Raw genomic sequence first — 24,415 nt, forward strand, 5'->3', positions numbered from 1 at the left:
TCCTCCTGCCTCGGCCTCCAAAAGTGCTGGTCTTATAGGCATGAGCCACCACACCTGGCCTACTTCCTCCTCTTTGACCACATCCACAAGGTCATCTTCCTGGGCCTTTCTTGATTTGTTTCATGTTTGTATGCTATCACGGTGGTATCTGCCACCCGTGGGTCTTTTGCATGTGTGAATGCAGAAGTGATAGCTCACCCAGATTGTAATTTCCAAGCTAGAAACAAGGCCTGTGAATGTATTACTCACTTGATTTTCATTCAGAGAAACACAAATAACTGCTGCTGTTGGGACCTGTGCTTCATCTCTCAAGAAAATGGGATGGCATTAATTTGTTTGGTCTATTAATTCAACAAGCATACATTGATTATTCATGCATGCCAAGCATGGGTGATATAACAGTGAATAAGAAGCGGTCCCTCTTTTTGCAGAGAATGTCTATTTAACCAAAAATTTTTGCATGCCTACTATGTGCTACTGGACTCGAGTTATAGAAGTAAGACACAATCCCCATGACAAAGGGATAGGCAAGTAAAAAGGCAATCACAACACCAGATAGTGTATACTAAGATCAAGGGTTTCCCAGGTGCTGGAGAACCCATAAGGCACACATGGCCCAATTCACAGCTTGTGAAAGAGACTTTATTCATTCATTCATTCATTCATTCATTCTGTCATTTTGTCATTCAGTAGTTCCCTATTGCTTACTGTGTGCCAGTCACTATTCAAGGTGCTGAAGTGTTGAAGTCCTTCCCCATGAAGCCTAAAAATTCCAGTAGAGGAGACAGACAATACACATGTTAGTAACTGTATACTACCCTAGATGAAGATAAGTGCTTTGGAGAAAATATAGCAAGGGCAGAATCATAATAACAGGGCCACAGGGAAGATATTCGTGTTCTGCATAGAGTGACTAGGAAAGACTTTGCTGAGATGGCACTTGAGGCGGTATCTGAAGAAGTGCAAGACCTGGTTCTCTGAGAAAGACCATGCCAGGAAGAGGGAACAGCAAATACAAAGATCCTGGGGTACAGGCTACTTAGATCATTCAAGAAAGATCAAGTTAGCCAGTGATGCTGGGACCCTGAGAGCCAGGTGTGTGTGTTAAGGATGGAGGTCAATGGGGAAGTAGAGGCACAGAGTCATTCCAGGCTAAGGAAATGACTTTGGCATTTACACTAAGATGGGGAACCACTGAAGGGTGTTAATGGGGACAGGGAGTAACATGATCTAACTTTCATTTTAAGAGGCTCATTCTGGCTGTGGTGTGGACAATGGCCAGAAAGGAGCAATGGCTGAAGCAGGGAGACCAGTAAAGATGCTATCACAAAAATCTATGGGAAATGGTTCTGGCTTGAATCAGGGTGTAGCAGTGGAGAGGAGGAGTCCTGCCTGCAAACAGACAACATTGTGTGTCAGGTGTTCTAATGGAAACATGCATTCTGCAAAGTGTGGAGGGATCCCAGAGTAGAGTGTGATGAGGACAGGGTAAAATGACTTGGTGAGGGACGTTTTCACAGAGAGAGACATGGAGCTGGCCCTAAAGGATGCATATTCACCACTAGTCTGTGAAAAGCATAGGCCAGGGGCCATGTGTAGGCCAACACTATACTCTCAGCACCTAGAACACATTCTGGTGTGTTCAGTAAATGAATTGCTGAATGAATGCATGGATGAATGGGTGGTTGAGTGGTTGGATGGATGGATGGATAGATGGTTGGATTGAGTTCTGGAAGTAAATAATAAAAATGAGAAAACCTATAAATATTGGATTTAATTGACCAAAGAGAAAGTCAAGACTAATAAAGGAACCATAACTGTCAGTTAATTTCAGATGTGTACAAAGATAATCCCAGTCCTCTGGGGATGTTTCCTCCTGTGGAATCTCTACATATCATCTTCTCAGACCATTTACCCTGGAATCAAGGCAAGGATTACTCAGAGGGCACTTGACTATGGTGAGTTGGATACTTTCAGAAGCAGACCTCAGGCCCACTAGGTGGTATCTGTGACCTAAACTCAACAGCTCATAACTTGGGCCATCTCATAACTGAGACAAACCCTACTGTGGGGTGACCTAGTACCTTATGCAGAAGCCGATAAGATGTCTGTGAAGAAAGTGTTGCCTAAAAAATAGTCAACTCGAGGGGAGACATGTCCAAACAGCACAGATTCTCACTCTCTCTCTCTTTCCCATGTATACACATAATGAACATCTGAGGCTTCTAAATAAGAACACATTTATAGGATAGAGGAAAAAAGATTTGAAAGTAAAAGTAACATCTTGGAGCTTCAGAACGGATTTGGTTTCAAAAGAGACTTAGAATCCCCTAAAATTGGCTTAAAATGCAATATGGGTGACTGTGCATTTTTCTGAGGAGAGGCTCCATATTTATTGGATGTGCAAAGGAGTCTGAGACACCAAAAGGTTAAAAGCCAGTTCTTTAGAGAATGTTTATAAATACTAGAGAGAGACAAACGTTGGGATGTGATTTTCCTTGGGCTAAGATGAGGTGGGAGCAGAAGATTGTAGAGAGGGAACAGACTGCAATATCAAAGTATCTGGACCCATTTTCTCCTGTGAAATTTTGCCTGAGATTAGCTAAAGTAGGCTGATGGATCTTTCTCAATCCTCTTTAACTAAAGCAGTCAACCTAAGCACTGCTAGTCTAACCAAGTAATGCCTAACTAAGCCTAACCAAGAAATGCTTCTTTTACTACACCAGAAAATAAATAAATAAATGAGGGAGTTTCTCCCCTAGTACGTCATCTAGTGCAAGTGATCTAAAATTGAACCATCTTGCATAAATGTTACGTGAACAATGATGTATAGAAATACGTACCAGACATACATGTATGTGTATATACATGTGTGTCTTGTTACTATACTGATGTGCTGATGTGCATAGAAATATATATCAGAAATAGATATCTTGTAACAGTATTCAAGTTGTGCAGCTTCTTTTTCACCCCCTAGAGCAGAGTCATTAAAAGAACAGATCTGAAGTCTATCCACATGGCTATAAATGTCAGTTTTGTCGCTTTCTTTGATACATGGCATTGGGCCAGTGGATTTTCTCATATGGAAAATAGGAGGATAAAAATGGCACCTACCTACTTACACTTGGTGTGAGGTAAGGCTCAAATAGGATCATCCATGGGCTGTATTCTCATCCATGGGAAATACGGCATGGGCTAGTGGAGAAGGGCAGGCTTTGAATTCAGAATCATTTTTGAGCATCTACCATGGCCAGGCTTTTTAAACATGCTTTCTGCACTGTGTGTTGATCTAATACCACAAACAACCCTACAGGAACTGTTGTCATTTTATAGAGGAGGAATATGACATTTTCCAAGTCTCACAGCAGTAAGGGACTCAGGCAAATGTGAACTCAGGTCTGTGCTGCCTGATACTGAAACCTACACTTTATCATCTACTCCCTGTTCCTCCAAGCTCTGGATAATGCTGCTCACTAGCTGTGGGCTCTTGGGCAAGTTACTGGCCTCCCTGAGCCTCAGCTGCCTCCTACGTGAAACAGGGTTAATAACACCTTGCCACTGGTTTGCTGTGAGGACCCAAGGAGAGAGGAGGGAATGTATATGGAGTCCTTGCATATATAGGCACTCACTACAAATTAGGTATTTTTTGAATTTTATCAATGATTTATGCTCCCACATTTTCTAGAAAGAGATCTGATGTGTCTATTATTAGTAATATCTGCAAGATACTTATTAAAATGGATGTGAAAATCATAGTACCTGCCCATAGGATTGTTGTAGAAAATAAATGAATTAACATATGTAAAGTGCTTAGAATGGTGTCTGGTCGTAGCAAATATGGCCCCACAAGTATCAGCTACTGTCATTTTCACATGTGTGAACAGATCCCTCCAATGTTACTAATGTCCCCATGTCATAGATGAAGAAAGTAAGGGACAGAGAAGCTATGTAACTTGCAGAGTCACACAAGCTATTCAGTGGCAAAGTTAGGATTCAAACCTAACCTCTCTGATAGTGCCTTTGGTTCTAGCTTCACATCCTTTATCTCTGTCTTGCACCACCATATTGCAACATTTTCTCTGGCATTTTAGAGGATAAAACCTGCTCTTCTTCATCCCCAACAGGGATAGAATAACTGGAAAGGAACTTAAACTGCAAAATAAGGGATAAAGGCAACTATGGAGATAACTTTTCTCAAGTCCTTTAACGTGGGAAAGGTCTCTTTTCCCCAGCGAGCTCAGAGAAATCTGTTCTGTGATGCTTCCATATAAAGAAGCTGAGGGGTTATTCCAGGGTGAAACAAAAGCAGTGGTTATTAACTTTTTAAAAAATCTCAGGATCCTTTGACAATCTGGTGAAAATGTAGATTCTCTCCCCCGAAAAATGAGACGCATATGCACTCATGACTCACCCACAGTTTTTTATTAGAATTTCATGTGATTCAAGAGTTTCCTACAGCCCATGAACCTCAGGCCAAAAATTCTTGAACTTAAAGAATGTGAAAGGAAATAGAGTGTGGAATAACCTCCTGGAACTGGCCATAGCATACAGATTCTGGAGCCAAAGTGTCTGAATTTGACCACTGGCTTCTCCAGTTCTTAGCTGTGTGATTTGGGCAACAGTGAACCCCTCTGAGGCTCAGGGTTTCATGCTATTGCTCAGGCTAGAGTACAGTGGTGCAATCATGGCTCACTGCAACCTTGACCTCCAGGACCCAAGCAATCCTTCCAACTCAGCATACTGAGTCACTGGTAATATAGACATGTACCATTACGCCCAGCTAATCTTTAATTTTTTTTTTTTTGGTAGAGACAGGGTCTCAGTGTTGCCCAGGCTGGTCTCAAACTTCTGGGCTCAAGCGATCCTCCTGCCTCAACCTCCCAAAGTGCTGGGATTGCAGGCACAAGCTACTGCTCCTGGCCTGAAGCAAATGTTATACATTTCCTCTCACTCTGTCCTGTGATGAAACTCTTTAGTCCTTGTGACATAATGAAAATTTCTCATGCCAGCTCTGTAGTCTTTAGCCTCTCTGAGAACCAGTTTTCATCTGCAAACCAGGGACAATAATACCCATATTTGTGGGGTTGCCATTTTCTAAGTATCTAAGGACATGTCTTACTCAATAAATTTAATTTGTGTGGTTAATGTTATTACATTATTATTACCTTTGTCATTACCAACAGATACTTTATTGTTTCCTTCACAGGTGTTCAAGCTGGAATGGAGATGATTGAGCAGATGCTAAAGCAAAAGAACCTCCCAGATTTAAGCGGTTCTGAGTCTCTTGAATTTCTAAAGGTTGATTATGTGAACTACAATTTTTCAAAGTAAGTAGAAGAGAAGAGCACTTTGTCTCTTATAAGAAGCTCAGATGAAACAGTGAAGGAATCCTGTGGATGCCCCATGATTTCATCAGAATCCATCCTTCTTGTCTTTTTCTGTTCTGCTATCCTTAGCTCTGGTTTCTAGTCTCAAGTTTGCCTCATGGCTCAATATGGCCACTGTGGTTCCAGCCATCAGATCATGTTTCAGGCAGCTGAAAGGAGAAAGAGACAAGGGTAAAGGGGCTCTTAAAAGTTGAGTCAGCCTTCTTTTTCAATGAATTTTTCTGAAGCTCTATCCTAATAAGATCCTGCCTAACCAACAATGGGCAGAACTTGATAATATGGCCACATTTATTAGCAAGGGAGACTGGAAAACTAGTTTTCCAACGAAACAATTTTGTCATTCCCAATAAAATCAGGGATGTTTAGGGAAGAAAGTGAACTGGAAGTCTACCACAAAGTGAATTGGAAGACACCAACTGACAATCTTTCATAGTCTCCAGCAAAAGTCCCAAAGGCAGTATAAGGAGGGGATAGCTTTGTCATCTGGAACTCAGTCTTAAAAAGCAAGGAAGAGTCAAGCAGAACTTAGAGTATAATAATAAAAATAAAAATAAATAAATGAATAATACAATCAACATCAACAAAAGCTTTTCTAAGGAATTCTCTCTGACTGTGACTCACAAGTTGCCCAAAAACTTTAACAGTCCGGTGATAATTCCTTGCTATTTCGACCCTTTGGAGTGATCATTCCCCTGCTGTCAATGAGAACATTTATAAAGCCAAGAGATTTTGGCAAGGAGGAAGAGAGATGTTGACTTAGGTAAAGTTCCTGGCTAATGCCCTGGTCTGTATAATGTTAGCCATTTAACAAGTATTTATTGAGCACCTACTACATACCAAGCCTTGTCCTAGGAATAGGGGATATTAGGCTGGGTGCAGCTCATGCCTGTAATCCCAACACTTTGGGAGGCCAAGGTGGGAGAATTACTTGAGCTCAGGAGTTTGAGACCAGCCTGGACAACATGGCAAAAACCCACCTCTACCAAAAATACAATAATTCGCTGGGCAGGGTGGTGCACACCTGTAGTCCCAGTGACATGGGAGGCTGAGGTGGAAGGATCACTTGAGCCCAGGTCAAGGTTGCAGTGAGCCATGATTGCACCACTGCACTCCAGCCTGGACAGAGATACCCTGTCTCAAAAAAAAAAAAAAAAAAAAAAAAGATAAAGGAATAGGGGATATTGTAGTGAACAACATACCTGCTGTTAAAGTCCAGTGGGAGAGGACATTAAATATATATTTACAAAACTAATTTCTTAAGTATAATCATAATACCACAGCAGAAGAGTACAGGAAGAATTGTACAATATCATGTGTAGGTGGAGATGGAGAAAAACAGGCATTCTCATGCATTGCTAGAGGGGGTAGATAAACCAATACAGTAATTGTAGGCCTGTGCTGTTCAAACAGTAGCCACTAGCCACAGGTGGCTACTAAATGCAACTAATACAACTGAAGAAATACATTTTTACTTATTTAATTTTTATTATAAAAATCTGATGCTCAGTTTGGCTACTGAAAAACTTTTAAGTATGTTTGGAAAAATTTTGTAAGTTTACTTTTTCAACTGAAATGTTATCAAATCTAAATACAGGTTGAGCATCCCTTATCCAAAATGCTTGGGACAAGATGTATAGCAAATTTTTAATTTTTTTGAATTTTGGAATATTTGCATTATACTTACTTACCAGTTCAGCACCCCCAAGGGACATTTCCTTTCAGCATCATGTCAGCACTTAAAATTTTTTGATTTGGGATGCTGAAACATGTACAGGTCATGTATCTCTCATAAATCTGGTATGTATTTTATATTCATGATACACCTGAATCCAATGTTTGAATTCAGGTATATCATGAGTATAAAATACATACCAGATTTTGAAGACTTCCTTTTTTAAAAAAAGAAAATGAAATATCTCACTAGTAATTTTTATATTGGTTACATATTGATATGACAATGTTTTGGATATATTGGCTTAAGTAAAAATATTAAGAAAATTAATTTCACCTCTCTTCCCTTTTTAAAATGTGATTACTACAGGATTTTAAATTACTGTCATACATCGCTTAACAACAGGGATATGTTCTGAGAAACGCCTTATTAAGTGGTTTCATAATTGCGTAAACATTATAGGGTGTACTTACACGAACCTAGATGGTACAGCTAACTACACACCTAAGCTATATGAATTAGCCTATTGCTCCTAGGCTACAAACCTGTATAACATGTGACTGCACTGAATACTGTAGGCAATTGTAATACAAGCAGTAAGTACTTGTGCATCTAAGCGTATTTAGTCATAGAAAAGGGACAGTCACAATACAGTATACAATCACATGTATATGTCTGTATATGTATTAAAAACATATATATGCTCTTTGACCCAACAATTCCACTTCTCAGCATCCTTCTTAGAGAAGCATACATGCACAAGCAGTGTGTGTGAGAATGTTCACTGTGACACTGTGTATAATCATACAGAAGTAGTAGAAAGAACCTAGATGTCCACCAACATAGGAATGATTTTTTTGACATGGCACATCCACTGTTTGAAATGCTCTGCAGCAGTTATGAAGAATTGGTTAGGTCTGCATGTATCAAAAGGAAAATATTTCTAAGATATATTCGATGAATCTCTGCCTCCCTCTTCCCACGGTGGGACTCAGGGTGTGTGACAGAGAATAGGTAGGAAAGGATGCATAGGAGAGGAAATATTAGCAAATGATTGTTTCTTATCGGCTATTACATTTATGTTTTGAATTTTTCCTAATCTTCATTTACAACAATGCCTTTCTTGGGTGCAGTAATTTTATACAGATGAAATCATTTTGTCTCCCCAACCCACTTGTGAGTAGCACGTCTTTTGAGTGATTGAATGTGGTTAAGTGCCTTGCCCAAGTTTTTACAGCTGGTACTAAACTTGGCTCCAGGCCAAGCACTCCTTGCATGCTATGTGAAGTAGCATAGCCTTGTGGTGAAGAGTACAGTCTGAAGTCAGACTGGGGAGGGTTCTGGGTCTGGTTCTGCCACTTATATATGACTTCAGCCACTTTTGTTATCTCCTTATCTCCGAAATGGGGATTGCAAAAACAGCAACTGCCTCCTAGGATTGTTGTGAGTTAAAAAAAGCTAATGCATGGAACGTGCTTACCACGACGCCTGGCAGGTGGCAATCACTCAAAGGATGTTCGTAATAATTTATTATGATGCATGTGGCCATGTACCTTTGCAGATTACATGCAACTCACTGCCTCCTGGTTACCCTTTTGACAGTCCAGAGAATCCTAGGGGAAGTCAATTCTTTAAGTTTCTCCACTAGCGGAGATACTGTCCACATAGAGCACATTTGGAAACAGGAGGAAGGCACATTTCTGATCGTCTCAATGACAGGTGGGGAGGGACACTGCTGGCATATGCACCAAATGTCCTGCAATGTGGGACGGTCCTCTATGAAAAAAGCTGTGCCGTGCAAAATACGAATATCACCCCTTTTGTGAAACACTGGAACTGCTAAAGGAAAAATAATGATAGCAATGTTATACCTCTTTTTGTCTTTAAATAAACTAAAGAAGTAGATTATTTGATTATTTACAAATGTGTTTCTAGGCCAGGTGAGGTGGCTCATGCCTGTAATCCCAACACTTTGGGAGGCTGAGACAAGAGGCTTACTGGAGGTCAGGATTTCAAGACCAGCCTGGGCAACATAGTGAGACCCTGCCTGTACAAAAAAATAAAATATATTAGCCAAGTGTGATGGCACATGCCTGAAGACCCAGCTATTTGGAAGGCTGAATCAGGAGGATTACCTGAGCCCAGGAGTTCAAGGCTACAGTGAGCTATGATCGCACCACTGTACTCCAACCTGAGTGACAAATGAGACCCCGTGTCAAAAACAAAAAAAGAGAGAGAAGAAAGATTATACATATATATGTATATTTCTAAGCTTGCCTATTTCCCTCAGCAAATGGATTTGGGGACTTCCTGCTAAGAGTTTGAGGAGAATTAGGGGGCAGTGCCCAGAGACAGCCCTGCAGACAGGAGGTTCTTTGCTCTGTAGGAATTCACAATGGCCTCAGTGGTAAGAGTTCTACAACCGTGTTCCCAAGTTTGCTTGAATGAAGAAATGTACTGGAAGAGCTTCCCTAACTTCTGTTTCTGGTTTTACAGTATAAAAATCAATGCCTTTTCATTTCCGAATACCTCACTGGCTTTTGTGCCTGGGGTGGGAATCAAAGCACTAACCAACCACGGCACTGCCAACATCAGCACGGACTGGGAATTCAAGTCTCCAATTTTGTGAGTATTCCACTGACATGTCTGCAGCTGTTCTGGGAGAATGTGGAGCAAAAATGGAAAATGTAGAAATTCACCAATGTTTTTGGCATTGGGCTTCTTTTCCTCACTATTAACAATCTTTCTTAAAAGCCTTTTTTTTCCAGGTGAGGTTTAAATTAGGAAACCCTTGCTAGGGAATCAGGGTGAAAAACATTCTTCCCTCAGAGGCAGAGCCAATGATCAAATGTCATTTGAGATTCTCTAAGAACTAGAAGTCCCTGACTATCAGAGAAACAGATGCATGCTCAGCATTTTAGATCCACCCACAAATCACTGCATGATCTTGAGCCAGTCATTGAATACACTTCCCCATCTGCAGGAGTAACTAATGGGAAATGGAGACTTCCCACCTCACACAGAGGTTGAAGGTTGAAGGATGGTAGTCAGCCTAAGCCCAAGCCCAACTGGAAGGCCTTCGCACCCTTGTACGTATACAAGAAAGGGATCAGGTTCAAGGTACTTTTACAGGCCAGCTATGATGTGTAAACCACTATTCTGAGTGTAATGTTTAGGTCTGCCTTGGTTGGTGCCACAGGATAACACATTCATTCATCCACGAAGTCAGTCAACAACCATTTACTGAGTGCTTACTACATACCATTTATCCCTATCTCAAGAACTCCAGTCTTATAGATTGTAGAGAAATGACATGTCCCCCACAGCAACATAGGTTCATGTATTCATTCATTTATTCAATGACTCATCAACCATATAGTGAGGACCTACTCTGTGTCAGGCCACATGCTAAGTCTTGGGGACATGGAAATAAGTAACACACAATCCACTCCCTCAACCAGTTCACAGACTACATCTAAGCATTACTTTCTCATCTATGCCCCTCCTGAATAAAGTGTTGCCAATCTTACTTTTTATTTTCTCTCCCCAAACATTGTATATGAAGGGTGCTCAATACAAGCTTGATCATTGCCAGGGCCAGAGCACTGAGGGTGAAATAATTAGAATATCACAACAGCTGTTAGCTTTCACATATTTAGTACTTCATCTGTTCTGCAAATATTCATTCAGCACCTACTCTGCTCCTACCTGTTGTAGGTGCAAGGAAGTCAGAGGTGAACATGACAAAGTCACTGCAGTCCAGGAGCATAAAGTCCTGGGTAATCAGAGAAACAAGATCCATCTCTGTGCCTGACTCAGACTTAGATAACCTTGCACTTTTTCTCTAAACAGCCAAGACACAGGAGGAGCTGATCTGTTTCTGTCCGGAGTCTACTTTACTGGTATCATTATTCTAACCCGAAACGACTTTGGTCATCCTATCCTGAAGCTCCAAGATTGCTATGCCCAAGTGAGCCATGCCCACATTTCATTTTCCGGAGAACTCAGGTGAGTGAGAGCCCCGGGTTGGGCCGTGTCTAGTCAGGGGCTGGATATTCAGGCATCGCCTAGGAAAGGTTTATAAATGGCTGAGTATGGTCTCTAAGTAACCTCTTTTGTTCATTTTTTCCCCAGTGTCCTGTATAACTCATTTGCTGAGCCCATGGAGAAACCCATTTTAAAGAACTTAAATGAAATGGTGAGTCTTTAGTAAAATGCCGTCAGTAGCAGTTCTATCATCCTTTAATTAATTCTACTTTTATTGAGCACCTACTGTGTGTTAGGAACTATCCAAGGCACTTCCACATACATTAAGTATCCTTTTCAACTTAATAACAGTTTCTCAAATCCCTACCATGTGTCAAACATTGTGGTAGGTGCTGGGGATGCAGAGATAAAGAAAACAACAGCACATCTCTCAGATTTCTTACCACAGGGTGGGCAAACAACCAACAAGAATTTACTTATTATGTACCTATTGCATGCCCAGCTACCATGGACTAGGGTCTGTTGTGAATAGGAAAAAGGGATAAACTTGTCTATTCAGAAAAACCAAATTCGGGCTTCTGAAACAATAACTAAGTGAGTGCTTGAACTTAGTACGTAGTTACATGATCATTAGATTGAACAGGAGAGGTTCAGAGACAGAGAAAATTTTAAAGAAATAGGGCCTGGAAGTGTCCTGGGAGATAAGTTTTAGAGGATGCGGAACTTGAACTAGATCTTAAGGTATAGGTAGGATTTGTGTATGTAAGGAATGAAGGATATGAAAAGATATTTTCAGGAAATACAATAGGATTAAGTTAAGAAAACAGAATCAATTAAGATGCCTTCCAAAGCTGTAAATATTTCAATCTCAGAAGTCAGTGTCTGAAGAAGGGAAAGATGGAATTGGCTATTCACTCTCTTTCCAATCCTGGCCATACCTTCCCTGAACCCTTTACCTATATTTTGGGGGAGATAAGAATAGGGATGAGGAGGCCTAGAAAAGAATGAAGACTCTTCTGGAAAAGAAGGGACAAAGATGGTATCTGGCCATCTCCATCTCTCTAGTGCTCATCTCAGTGCTTGACAGACATTAGGTGCTTAGCAAAAGTCAGCAAGGAAATCAACACTCAGAAGCATCAAGCAGCTCATCCTGGGCGGTGGCACAGCTGTCCAGGATGCTGAAGCCTTACGGTCCTTCTCTATCCTTACCTGACATGCTGAGAGCCAAGGAATGTGCACATTACAGACTCCCTGGCAAAGTGCACTGTCATCCTCAAGCACCCAGACTTGATCATTCCCCTGTTTGAATCGAGGCATGGTCCTTTGGCCTCTAATAGGAGGCCAGTGAAGAATGAGTTATGTCACAGAAGCCAATAATTATGTTTGCCTGAAATTGATATATGGCTTAAAGATAACAGATGCTTCCATGATTCTCTCTGTGCCACTGCAAGATAGAAAAGAATGCTGAGACCACAGCTGTGTAGCTGTGCAAGACCAGAGTTCAAATCCTGGTTATGTAATACCTGGAAACTCACTTAACCTTTCTAAGCTTTGGCTTTCCTGTCTGTAATCAGGGGACAGTCATGCCCCCCTCTCAAGGCTGTAGTGAAGATGAAATGGGGCTAAAACAACAACAGATAACACCTATTAAATGCTTACTATGAGCTGGGCGATTTTACATGAATTACTTCCATTTCTACTCACAACAACTTGATGAGGTGGATATAATTATTAACCCCATGCAAATGTTGCAGACGTGGAAACTGAGATCAAAGAGTACAAGTAATTTGCCAAGGAATTCAACCCTAGGCCCCAGGCACCCAAGCCTCTGCTGAAACCACTATGCTAAGCACATCAATGAGCACACAAGAGGCACATCAGTGCTGATACCTATGCCCCTTCCTTCCAGGCAAAATATCAGTCTGACTCAAGACTAATTTTCAAATTCCAAAAAGGTGGCAACAACATAGTTCTCAAAATAGATCTCTGATATAATGTGCTCTCCACCTAGCCCAGGGAGAAAGTAAAAGCTTCAGCTCTAACCATTCAAGGCAGGGCATGCAGCTGCTCCTAGAGGAGATGGCAAGCTGGCAGCACCCCCGGCAGTGAGGAAAGACGCAGCAGCTCCAGCAGCAGGTTCCTCGGCTGTAAAAGCACGGACTGGAGCACATGCCCTATCACGTCACAGGGAGAAAAGCCCTCCTTACAGGGCTGACTGGGTGTAGTCCCAGTTGCTACAAAGTGGAGCTGGCGTTCAGTGACATACCACCCATACCTACATAATATGAGCCCCATAGACACCAACAAATTTAAGGGAAAGTCTCGATGACCAAAGGAATAATGACTGCTAACCAGAAGGTCTCTGTTTGCAGGGTCTAGGTCCATCAATAAGGGTTTCCAGTACAACATGGTAACTTTTATTTTTTATTCCTTTGTGGCCAGCTATGTCCCATTATTGCAAATGAAGTCGAAGCACTGAATGCCAACCTCAGCACACTGGAGGGTGAGTCTTAGAACTGTCTTTTCCAGATGGTTGTCTTCCCACCTTCAGAAGCTGGCGCTCTCTGGGTTTGCTATACAAGGCAGTATAGTTCAGGCTCTTCGTCCTGCTTCATATTCTGCAAATCAGAGCCCCAGAAAGGTTCATGGGAGGGCGTGCCTTGTGCTTAGGGCATGCACTCTTTGGTTAATAACTAACTTCACTGCTGCAAGAGGGGTGGCTCCAGGGGATGAGATGTCGGTCCAGGAATTCAACTTTCATGAGCACTAACCCAAGCTGTGGCACTATCTCCCCTCTCTTCAGAGGGATTAACACTAATCTTGACCAGGTTATTCTCAGGTCCTCAGCCTGCAGTGGCTGCCCTGAGCATCAAGTCCACGCACCTTAACATGGACCACAAGACTCACCACACCCCATCTCCTCCTTACCGCTCTCTACTTCAGTTTTCTCTTTACCTTTCTCTGCCCCAGCAATCAAACTGCTTCCACTGCTCTCCTTGCCCCTTGCCTTTGCTTTTGTTGTCTTCTCTGCCTGGAAGAGCTTCCTCTCGCCTCCATCTTTTCATTCCTTTAGCACAGGAGTCCCCAATCCCTGGGCCACAGACTGGTTAGCAACTGGACCGCACAGCAGGAGGTGAACAGTGGGCAGGCAACTGCACATTACTGCCTGAGCTCCACCCCCTGTCAGATCAGTAGCAGCATTAGATTCTCACAGGAGTGCAAACCCTATTGTGAACTGCTCATGCAAGGGATCTAGATTGCGTATGCCTTATGAGAATCTAATGCCTGATGATCTGAAGTGGAGCAGTTTCATTGTGTAATCATCCCCTCAACCCCAGTCCAGGAAAAATCATCTTCCATTAAACTGGTCCCTGGTGCCAAAAAAGTTGGGGACCACTGCTTTACCAGATATGTGTTGAGTGCCCATTTCTAAACCTGCAGTATAGCCAGCAGTGTGCTAGACCCTGGAGGATTTAATCCTTTCCATTCTCTATCCCTCTTTATATGTTGTGTTCTCTCCTCTTTATATTTAAGACCCAGTTCAGGCACAGCCTCTTCTAGGAAACCTTACCTGACAGCCCCCACTCCATAAAGTTATGACTCTTCTATGCTCACATGATACTTTGGACATCTCTCTCTCTCTCTGCACTCTATCCATTCATTCACCAGTGGCATGCTGAGCACCTGAAATAGACTGAGAACTGTTCTTGGTGCTGGAGATGCAGCAGTATTCCTAGGCAACAGACATACCTGCCCTCATGGGACTAGTGGGAGAAGACAGACAGCAAGCAAGTTAACTAAGTAAAATCTAGGTTATGGCAGTGATAAGTGGTAAGAAGAAGAATAAAGCAGTGGAGGAGCTGGAGAGAAATTTCCATTCTAGAGAGAGTGACCAGGAAAGCCACCACTGAGCAGGTGGCATTACTGGAAGGACCCAAGTTGAGTAGAAAGTGAGCTGCTGTTCAATGTAGATGAAGATTCCAGATTCAGGAAACAGCAAACACTTAGAGACCCTGAAGCTGAATATCTCAAGTGTGCTGGGAAGGCTGTGAGGACACACTAGGTGCAGGGGTCGGGGGAAACAGGCCAGAGATGGGGAAAAGGGATGGTTTGATCTTCAGGGCTGTGTAGGGACTGCAAAGTCCACCCCTTAGTCTAAGATGGGATGTCTTTGAAGAGTAAGGCCGGCGTGACCTAACTTACAGTTTAAGGAGATCAGTCTGGCTTCTGTGCTAAAAATAGACAGAAAGGAAGGGGATCAAGGTCGAAAGCAAGGAGACTGCTTAAGAGATGAGTGCGGTGACCCACTCAAGTAATGATGTTGGCCGGCCTAGGGCGGAGTGATGAAGATGGTAAGGCATGTTGGGATTCTGGATATACCTCGAAGGTCAAACAGTGGTATTTGTCCAACAGATCAAATGTGGGTCGTGAGAGGAGTAAAGGGTGACTTTGGTGGGTAAAACCCTCAGCAACTGGAAAATTGGAAGAAAAGGTTTAGCATTTACCGAGACGAGAAAGAACATAAGAACAAATTTGTAGCAGGACCATCAGAAGCTCAGTTCAGATCAGCCCTTCCTATGTTGTATTATAATTTCCTATTGATATGTCTGTCTCCTCACCAAGACTATGATTTCCTTGGGTGTGGGAACTTTGACTCACCTTTGTGCTCCCAGCATCAGGCACAACACTTAGCCCGTTATGTTAAGAAATACAGGTGCAGTTGGCTCACTCCTGTAATCCCAGCACTTTGGGAGGCCAAGGTGGGAGGATTGCTTGAGGTCAGGAGTTTAAGACCTGCCTGGGCAACATAGTGAGACCTTGTCTCTATAAAAAAAAAAAAAAAAATTTTTTTAAATCAGCCAGGCATGGTAGCGTGCGCCTGTACTCCCAGCTACGGGGAGGCTGAGGTAGGATTACTTGAACCCAGGAGGTTGAGGCCACAGTGAGCCAAGATCATGCCACTCCACTCCAGTCTGGGTGGCAGAGTGAGACCCTGTCTCAATAAATATATATATTAGACTGATAAATGGATGCAGATGGATGAAAGAAATAGAAGAGATTGGAGATGTAGGGAAAGGAAAAGAGATGTAGTGAAGAAAGAAATAGCCAAGGATTCCCATGTTATAGCTTTCCTTGAGCAAGTTCCTTTACCTCTGAGCCTCACTCGCCTCACCCGTGAAATGATTACTGTCCTGTTTCCCTCAGATTTAGGACTTAAAAGCATTTTAAAAACTGTGGCAATAGCCAGGCATAGTGGCTCATACCCATAATCCTAGCACTTTGGGAAGCTGAGGCGAGTGAATCAATTGAGGCCAGGAGTTCAAGACCAGCCTGGCCAATAGGGTGAAACCCTGTCTCTACTAAAAATACAAAAATTAGCCTGACATGGTGGTGCATGCCTGTCATCCCAGCTACTCTGGTGACTGAGTCAGAAGAATCGCTTGAATCCGAGTTGCAGAGGTTGCAGTGAGCCGAGATTGCACCACTGCACTCCAGCCTGGGTGACAGAGCAAGACTGTCTCAAAACAAAAAAAGGTGAAAAATAAAAATGATGGTGGCTTAGGATAATATTGTTCCTTTATCTTAGCAAGACACTTCATCTTTTCTTGCTTTTCATCTCCCTCTGTGGCATGCAAGAAGAGAGAAGACGTGATGCTCAGGTAACTTTCTGTAGAACAAGGAGTAGGTCTTCATATTATAGAACATGTGATGGTGATCAGGAAAGCAGCTCTCCAAAGCCAAATGGGAAACCTGAGCCCCGCGTCACTGCACATACAACTAGCTTCAGACACTAAAATCTGTGCTTTCTGGAACTTCACCCAGAGCTTCACCCAGCACTGTACCCTGGTCCCCTTGACTTCTGCTTTATTCCGAAAATGATAACACATAAAGTTATTTGAATTAGTAGCACTATGCATAAGAATTTCCTTGACCTCTCCAATTTAGTGAATTTTATTTTCTCTCACACAATCTGTTATTAGAAATGTTTTTAATGACAACAGTAATGCATACTCCTTGTAAAAAAAAATTAAGTTCTAACTGCAATTTATAACATGCAACTGAAAAGTCTTTCATTATACCAACCCAATATGTACAGCTAAATGTTGATTTAAGTTTTGTATTTGTACTAATTTCCTTAAAAAATTTAAAAAACTATATAGGGCCGGGCACAGTGGTTCATGCCTCTAATCTCAGCATCTTGGGAGGCTGAGGTGGGTGGATCACTTGAGATCAGGAGTTCAGGACCAGCCTGGCCAACATGGTGAAACCCCATCTCTACTAAAAATACAAAAACTAGCTGTGCATGGTGGCGGGCGCCTGTAATTCCAGCTATTAAGGAGGCTGAAGCAAGAAAATCTCTTGAACCCAGGAGACAGAGGTGGCAGTGAGCCAAGATTGCACCACTGCACTCCAGCCGGGGTCATAGAATGAGACTCTGTCACAAAAAAAGAAAAGAAAAGAAAAACAACAGCTATACATGCATTTTTGTGTGTTTGTATGCATGCGTACCTAAAAAGGTATATAGCAGTCCTCCCTTATCTGCAGTTTTGATTTCTGCAGTTTGAGTTACCCATGGTCAACCATGGTTTAAAAATATTCAATATCTAAATGTGAATTTGAGACAAAGAGAAACCACATTCACATTCACGTTCCTTTTATTGCATTATATATAGGGGTTGGTACTGTCCATGGTTTCAGGCTTCCACTGTGGGTCTTGGAACATATCCCCTGCGGATGAGGGGGACCACTGCAAACCAAAATTGTAGTGATGTTTCTCTCGGAATAATATGATTGGGAAATAATGTTCACTTTCTTCTTTTGATTTATCTACTTTTCCTGGGTTTTCAAAAGATAACATGTATTACTCATGAAAAGCAGGAATTGATCTTTTAAACAGAGAATTAAAAATTATATTGTTCTAGATAAACATCATTCATATATTATACTATGCTTTTCATGAATATGGATTTTCTTTTTTCTTTGTTGTTTATTTAGTTTTAACCAAGATTGACAACTACACTCTGCTGGATTACTCCCTAATCAGTTCTCCAGAAATTACTGAGAACTACCTTGACCTGAACTTGAAGGTAAATTTATCATCTTCAGAATCCTCAGCCTGGCTGTCAACAGCCAATATTTAGAAAACAGTGATTATGGAAAGGGCACAGTGGCTCACACCTGCAATCCCAGCACTTTGGGAGGCCCAGGCAGGTGAATCACTTGAGGCCAGGAGTTTGAGATCAGCCTGGCAACATGGTGAAACCCCATCTCAATTAAAAACACAAAAATTAGCCAGGTGTGGTGGCACATGCCTGTATTCCCCTCTGTTCGGAAGGCTGAGGCAGGAGAATCACTTCAACCTGGAAGGCAGGGGTTGCAGTGAGCCAAGATGGTACCACTGCATTCTAGCCTGGATGACAGAGGGAGATTCTGTCTCAAAAAAAGAAAAAAAATGATTATGTACAGAAGGAAATACACATACATACTCTTCAAATAATTTAATTTTCTTTCATGCAACTCCCTTATGTTTACACCTTTTCAAAAGACTCTTGAATGTTTTCTTGATAGGCAAATGATTGTTTTGTACAACATATGTCTGCCCTCTTCAGAAGTATCATGTCTTTGCCTCTAGGAGTAGGTTTGAGGTTAGGAGGCAGCAAGTAGAGTGGTCTGCATTTATTGGAATTTAACACATCAGTAGATAGTACACATTGGCACTTCTATTCCTAAGTGTCAGGTTAGTGGATTTAACTGAGAGCTGCTGACCTCTCTCAGGGCCATAAGCACATGGAAACAGTGTTCACTGATCATAGAAAAACAATCATTGTGCTTATGTTTAATTTTGCCCCAAAGCTAATATCATTGTCTTTTAAAGTGCATATTGGCTTATATTTCACTCACCAGAGTCTTTCAACTCAGTTCAATGTTGGACAAGACAGGATTTTGTAATAACACCCTATAGCTAACAAGAGCAGTGCTAAAAATGCCACAGAAAATGCTTTAAACCATTTGGATTCTTGGGTCCTTCTTTCTGTGATTCCTCAGGTACTCAGCAGACACAGATTTTGAAGGTCAAGTGTTTGATACCACTACATGGCACCTCAAGAACTAGTCAGAGGTGTCCTTCCAGCTAAATGCACCTCCTTCTTTGTCTGAGAAAAGTTCGAACAAGGATTCTTATTGGATTATACCCTGGGGTGAACAGAGACACCTAAATATGCTCAAGAATCATCAGAGCTTTGAAATATAGTCACTGGTCAAGGAGTCAGAAGGCTTTATCAGTTTTTCATCCTTACTGAGTTTCTAAAATAATTATTCTTCTCCTCCTCCTCCTCCTCCTCCTTCTTCTTCCTTCTTCTCCTTCTCCTTCTTCTTTCTTCTTTCTTCTTTCTTCTTTCTTGTTCTTCTTCTTCTTTTTGGCAAGGTCCCCCTCCATCACTCAGGCTGGAGTGCAATGGCACAGTCACAGTTCACTGCAGCTTCAGCCTCCCTGGCTCAAGCCTCCCAAGTAGCTGGAGCTACAGGTGCATGCCACCACACCCGGCTAATTTTTGTATTTTTTACAGAGACGGGGCCTGCCATGTTGCCCAGGTCGATCATGGGAAAACAATCATTCAATCAAACTCCAGGCCTCCAGTGATCCACACACCTGAATGCTATGATTATAGGCATGAGCCACCATGCTTGGCCCAAGCTTCTGGAGTTATTCTGACTTCAGAGGGTCAACCTTCTTAGTCTTAGAATTTGAGGTTTCACCTAATACACTGGTCTTTCTCTCTGTTTTCTCACAGGGTGTATTCTACCCACTGGAAAACCTCGTCGACCCCTACTTCTCACCAGTTCCTTTTGTGCTCCCAGAACGCAGCAACTCCATGCTCTACATCGGAATTGCCGAGTATTTCTTTAAATCTGCGTCATTTGCTTATTTCACAGCTGGGGCTTTCAATGTCACTCTCTCCACCAAAGAGGTGAGGAAAGTTAATTGAGGATGTCAATGGGCACCATCATTCAGCCTTTTTATAAGTATCCTATTATAGGATTTTTATGTCATAATTTCGATTCCTGGGCCTTTTTAGGCTATCACTCCCAACAAGACAGTGAAGGAATGAAGGAATTGTGAAATGAACATTGTTACAAGTTGAGCATCCCTTATCCAAAATATTTGGGATCAGAAGTATTCTGGATGTCAGATTTTGTCAGATTTGGGGATATTTGCATTATTTATACTTACCAGTTGAGCAGCCCTAATCTGAAAATCCAAAATCTAAAATGTTACAATAAACATTTTCTTTGAGTATCATGTTAGCATTTAATAGTTGGATTTTGGAGCACTTTGAATTTCAGATGTTCAGATTATGGATGTTCAAGATGTATTAGCTGGGGAGTTGTCAGGTTTCCAGTTGTGCTAAAATTGTTTTTTCATGATACTTCACCACTTGCCACCGTTCTAGATTAATGTCAAATAATATCAAGACCCCTTTCCATCATTTCTTGCCTGTGACCTTAGAGGTAATTTCACTTTATTTAACTTCTGTGTGTCAGGATTTCTTAATCTGGAAAAGGCAGATAATAATAATTCCATACTCAGAGATTATGTGGTCATTACAAGGTTTAAACACATGTCAAGCATTCAGACCAATGCCTAACGCAGAGTAAGTGCGATATAACTGTTGCTTTTAATCATCATCATCATCATTATTCCCTGTATTATGCTAACATAAAGAGTTATCCTCATTGCAGTTATGGCTGGTTTATCTACAATGATCAGTAATAATACAGTTATTCATTGATTCTCTGTCATGCACCTCCTTTTTATAATGACAGCACTGTCTCTAGCCAGTCAACCAAAAACTTTTATTGAGCATCTCTTTTTGAATCTTCTCATTCTATATCTTAATTATATAAGTAATTGTAATGCTTATGTTCAAAATGGTAAGTGTGGCAGCAGTGGCTACCTTGCTATGCTGAGAATTAGACGATTCTAGGAGCTGCAGGCTTGAAAATCATGCATCTGCGAAGGTAAATTATGTAAGCATCCTGTATCTCAGTAATCCCTAAAAGTGAGGACAATAACACAAGACTTATTATTGACTGTAGAATATGTACACAGAGAATGTTACACATATATATGTATCAATAAAAGATTTCTGAATTATATACATACAATTCATGTGTAAACACTCTATAGTCATTAATGATAGACTGTATTGTTCCCAGAATTAAAAGAAATATAACTTCCTGTGTGACCTTGGGCAAGTCACTTTACTTCCCTGAGCCTTGGATTCCCTATGATTGGGCTATAAAATGATAGGTCACCTTTAAACACTGAATATTTTATAGCGTAACAGCTTCACAATTCAGAAAATTGTAGGAAACACTACATTTTTCCCTGAGTAGACAATCCAGATAAAATCCTAACAGTGACATAATGGACTTTATTTTCCAGATTTCCAACCATTTTGTTCAAAACTCTCAAGGCCTTGGCAACGTGCTCTCCCGGGTAAGTACTCAGGGTTTGAGTCTTGATGGTGTATTTGGCTCCACTGCAATTACTTCTGCAAGACTTGTGAGTTCTATGTATTCATTTTTGGTCTGCGCTTAAGCCCCTCTGTCTATTTGTGGAGTTTTTTCTCTGTATCAAATATCCACAAATATTTACTCAACAGTACAGGTTGAAGTGCAATTAGCACATAAGTTAGAGTATAATTGTAAGTTTACAAAATAAATCACCTGTGCCTTCCACAATGTTCCACCACACTTGAAATAATCTGTTTAAATAAAGGTTTTATTAAGGTAAATGGAGGATTTAATTCTTAAAGGAAGGATTAGTGTCCACACTTGTAACTTTAGTAAAGCAACTGTTAATACTGTGCCTTCATAACACACTAAGTGTTGAACATAATGAACCTACAGGCTAGGGATTGCCCTGGAAGACAGAGATGTTCATGTAGCATCCTGGTTTTAGAGCAAGGATCTTGAGTCAGATAGACCTAGATTTGTTTTTGTTTGTTTGTTTTTTGAGACGGGTTCTCGCTCTGTCGTCTAGGCTGAAGTGCAGTGGCACGATCTTGGCCCACTGCAATATCTGCCTCCCCAGCTCAAGTGATCATCCCACCTCGCTGCTACTCAGCGAGTAGCAGGGACTACAGGCACGAGCCACTACGCACAGCTAATTTTTCTATTTTTTTGTAGTGACAGGGTTTTGCCGTGTTGCCCTGGCTGGTCTCAAACTCCTGGGCTTAAATGATCCACCCATCCCAGCATCCCAAAGTGCTAGGATTACAGGCGTGAGCCACTGGGCCCAGGCCAGACCTAGATTTGAATCCCAGCTCTACCACTTATTCCCCTAGAACCTTGAGAATGTCAACCTCTGTAAGACTCACATTCTCCATTATAAAACAGGGATGCTGATAGAATCTGCCTCACAGGGATTTTGTGAAGATTAAATGTGATAATACATTAAGCCCCTGGCACAGTGGGTAGTATCAAGTATTGTGTCCAGTTACTGCCAACCGTTATCATCGTTTGATTTTTGTGTATAATTGTTATTATTATTAAAGAGCTTCTTTTCTATTCTAACTGCACAATGTAAGATTTAGTCACCACAGGCCATTCTAACCTTGTGATTTCCCTTCCTCAACTCATGCCTCACAGTCTTTATTTCTTTTTCGGAATATGGGCAGATTGCAGAGATCTACATCTTGTCCCAGCCCTTCATGGTGAGGATCATGGCCACAGAGCCTCCCGTGATCAATCTACAACCAGGCAACTTCACCCTGGACATCCCTGCCTCCATCATGATGCTCACCCAAACCAACAATTCTACAGTTGAAACCATCGTTTCCATGGACTTTGTAAGTCTGGGGAGATAGTGGAGCAGACTGTAGATGCCAATCCTGCTCCTGCTATGACTGTAGGCCAGCAGCTTTTAAATGTTTGAAGAGGGTGGGGATGATACATTGATTAAGGGTGAGGATGGAGGCTGGACGCCATGGCTCATGCCTATTATCCCAATGTCTTGGGAGGCCGAAGCAGGAAGATTGCTTGAGGCCAGGAGTTACACAGCAAGACCTTATCTCTACCAAAAAAAAAATTAATTTGAAATTTAATTTAAGTTTTTTAAGTTAGCCAGGCGTGGTGGTGTTATGCATCTGTCATCCTAGCTACTCAGGAGGCTGAGGTGGGAGGATTGCTTTGAACCCAGGAATTTGAAGCTGCAGTGAGCTATGATTGCACCACTGCACTCCAGTCTGTGCAACAGGGTAAGACCTATCTCAGTGAAGACAGAGCTGAGGGAAGGGTATGTGTGGCAGGATGGGAGGCCAGAACTCACACTCTCATACATTGTAAAATTTCTCTCCAATCTCTGCTCCATGCACGCTCTTCCCACCACCTCCATTACATAGAGAGCTGGATTTCTTTTTTTTTTTTTTTTTCTAAATAATTCAATCAAAGTAGAATTCATATTTACTTGAGCAGATGAAGGCCAAATGCAACCTGATAGAAGGGAAAATATAATGAACCTAATAAAAATGTCACACACACACACACATACATAGAGAAGAGAGATTAGGAGGAAAAAAAAGAATTCCAAGGGGATCATCAAACAAAAAGTCTTTGCAGGTAGTTTCCCTAACTACAAGAGAGGATTTTCAGAGGTATTTATTTCCAGTGTCTTTTAGACTTCCAATGTCTTTAGACTAAGAGGGAAAGTTGGGCTTATAATGTTTCGACTATTGGAAACTTTATTGGTAGCCAAAATGGACAGAGTCACTCATCTTAATAAATGCTTTTATCGTCTATAGGTTGCTAGTACCAGCGTTGGCCTGGTTATTTTGGGACAAAGACTGGTCTGCTCCTTGTCTCTGAACAGGTAAGATCAATTATTTTGACTCCTGAGACACCTTAGTAATAAGTGAGTCAACTGACCAGAGACAAAGTGACCATTGAGAAAACACGTGATCTATAATCCCAGCTACTCAGGTAGCCGAGGCAGGAGAATTGCTTGAACCCGGGACATGGAGATTGCAGTGAGCCAAGATCACGCCACTGCACTCCAGCCTGGGTGACAGTGAGACTCCATCTCAAACAAAGAAAAAAAGTGAAGTTAAGCATTGTGTGAACATGAGTCAATTAAGCACCTCTCCTATAATGGGCCAGATAACTTTAAAGTATGTACTTTACTAAAAATTGTACTGTCAAGGTTTTCTGTTTTCTATTACAGTAATATAACAATAAAATGGGGAACAAAATAATTATGAATATAATCCTGTAACATGGCCAGGTGCCATATTACAGGCTCTCACCTGTAATCCCAGCAATTTGGGAGGCCAAGGTGGGAGGTTTGCTGGAGGCCAGGAGTTTGAGA

General features: G+C 41.6%; 1 protein-coding gene across 2 annotated transcripts in view; it reads left to right on the forward strand.

Moving 5' to 3' along the window:
• The first annotated feature begins 1,723 nt into the window (after positions 1-1,723).
• Positions 1,724-24,415, forward strand: part of BPIFC (BPI fold containing family C) — a 46,168-nt gene continuing 23,476 nt past the window's right edge. Inside the window, exons 1-11 of one of the 2 annotated variants that reach the window (XM_032266912.1) lie at positions 1,725-1,958; positions 5,207-5,327; positions 9,556-9,684; positions 10,912-11,067; positions 11,194-11,257; positions 13,489-13,549; positions 18,043-18,134; positions 19,839-20,015; positions 21,494-21,547; positions 22,731-22,901; positions 23,853-23,920. In XM_032266912.1, coding sequence (XP_032122803.1) covers positions 1,835-1,958; positions 5,207-5,327; positions 9,556-9,684; positions 10,912-11,067; positions 11,194-11,257; positions 13,489-13,549; positions 18,043-18,134; positions 19,839-20,015; positions 21,494-21,547; positions 22,731-22,901; positions 23,853-23,920 — 1,217 coding nt within the window. In that variant the 5' untranslated portion in view covers positions 1,725-1,834. Of the gene's footprint in view, positions 1,959-5,206; positions 5,328-9,555; positions 9,685-10,911; positions 11,068-11,193; positions 11,258-13,488; positions 13,550-18,042; positions 18,135-19,838; positions 20,016-21,493; positions 21,548-22,730; positions 22,902-23,852; positions 23,921-24,415 lie in introns of both variants that reach the window. The other variant, XM_032266913.1, reaches the window with a different exon arrangement.

This window comes from Sapajus apella, unplaced genomic scaffold (genome assembly GCF_009761245.1).
Source record: "Sapajus apella isolate SASKATOON/1434 unplaced genomic scaffold, GSC_monkey_1.0 scaffold162, whole genome shotgun sequence".
NCBI lineage: Eukaryota > Metazoa > Chordata > Mammalia > Primates > Cebidae > Sapajus > Sapajus apella.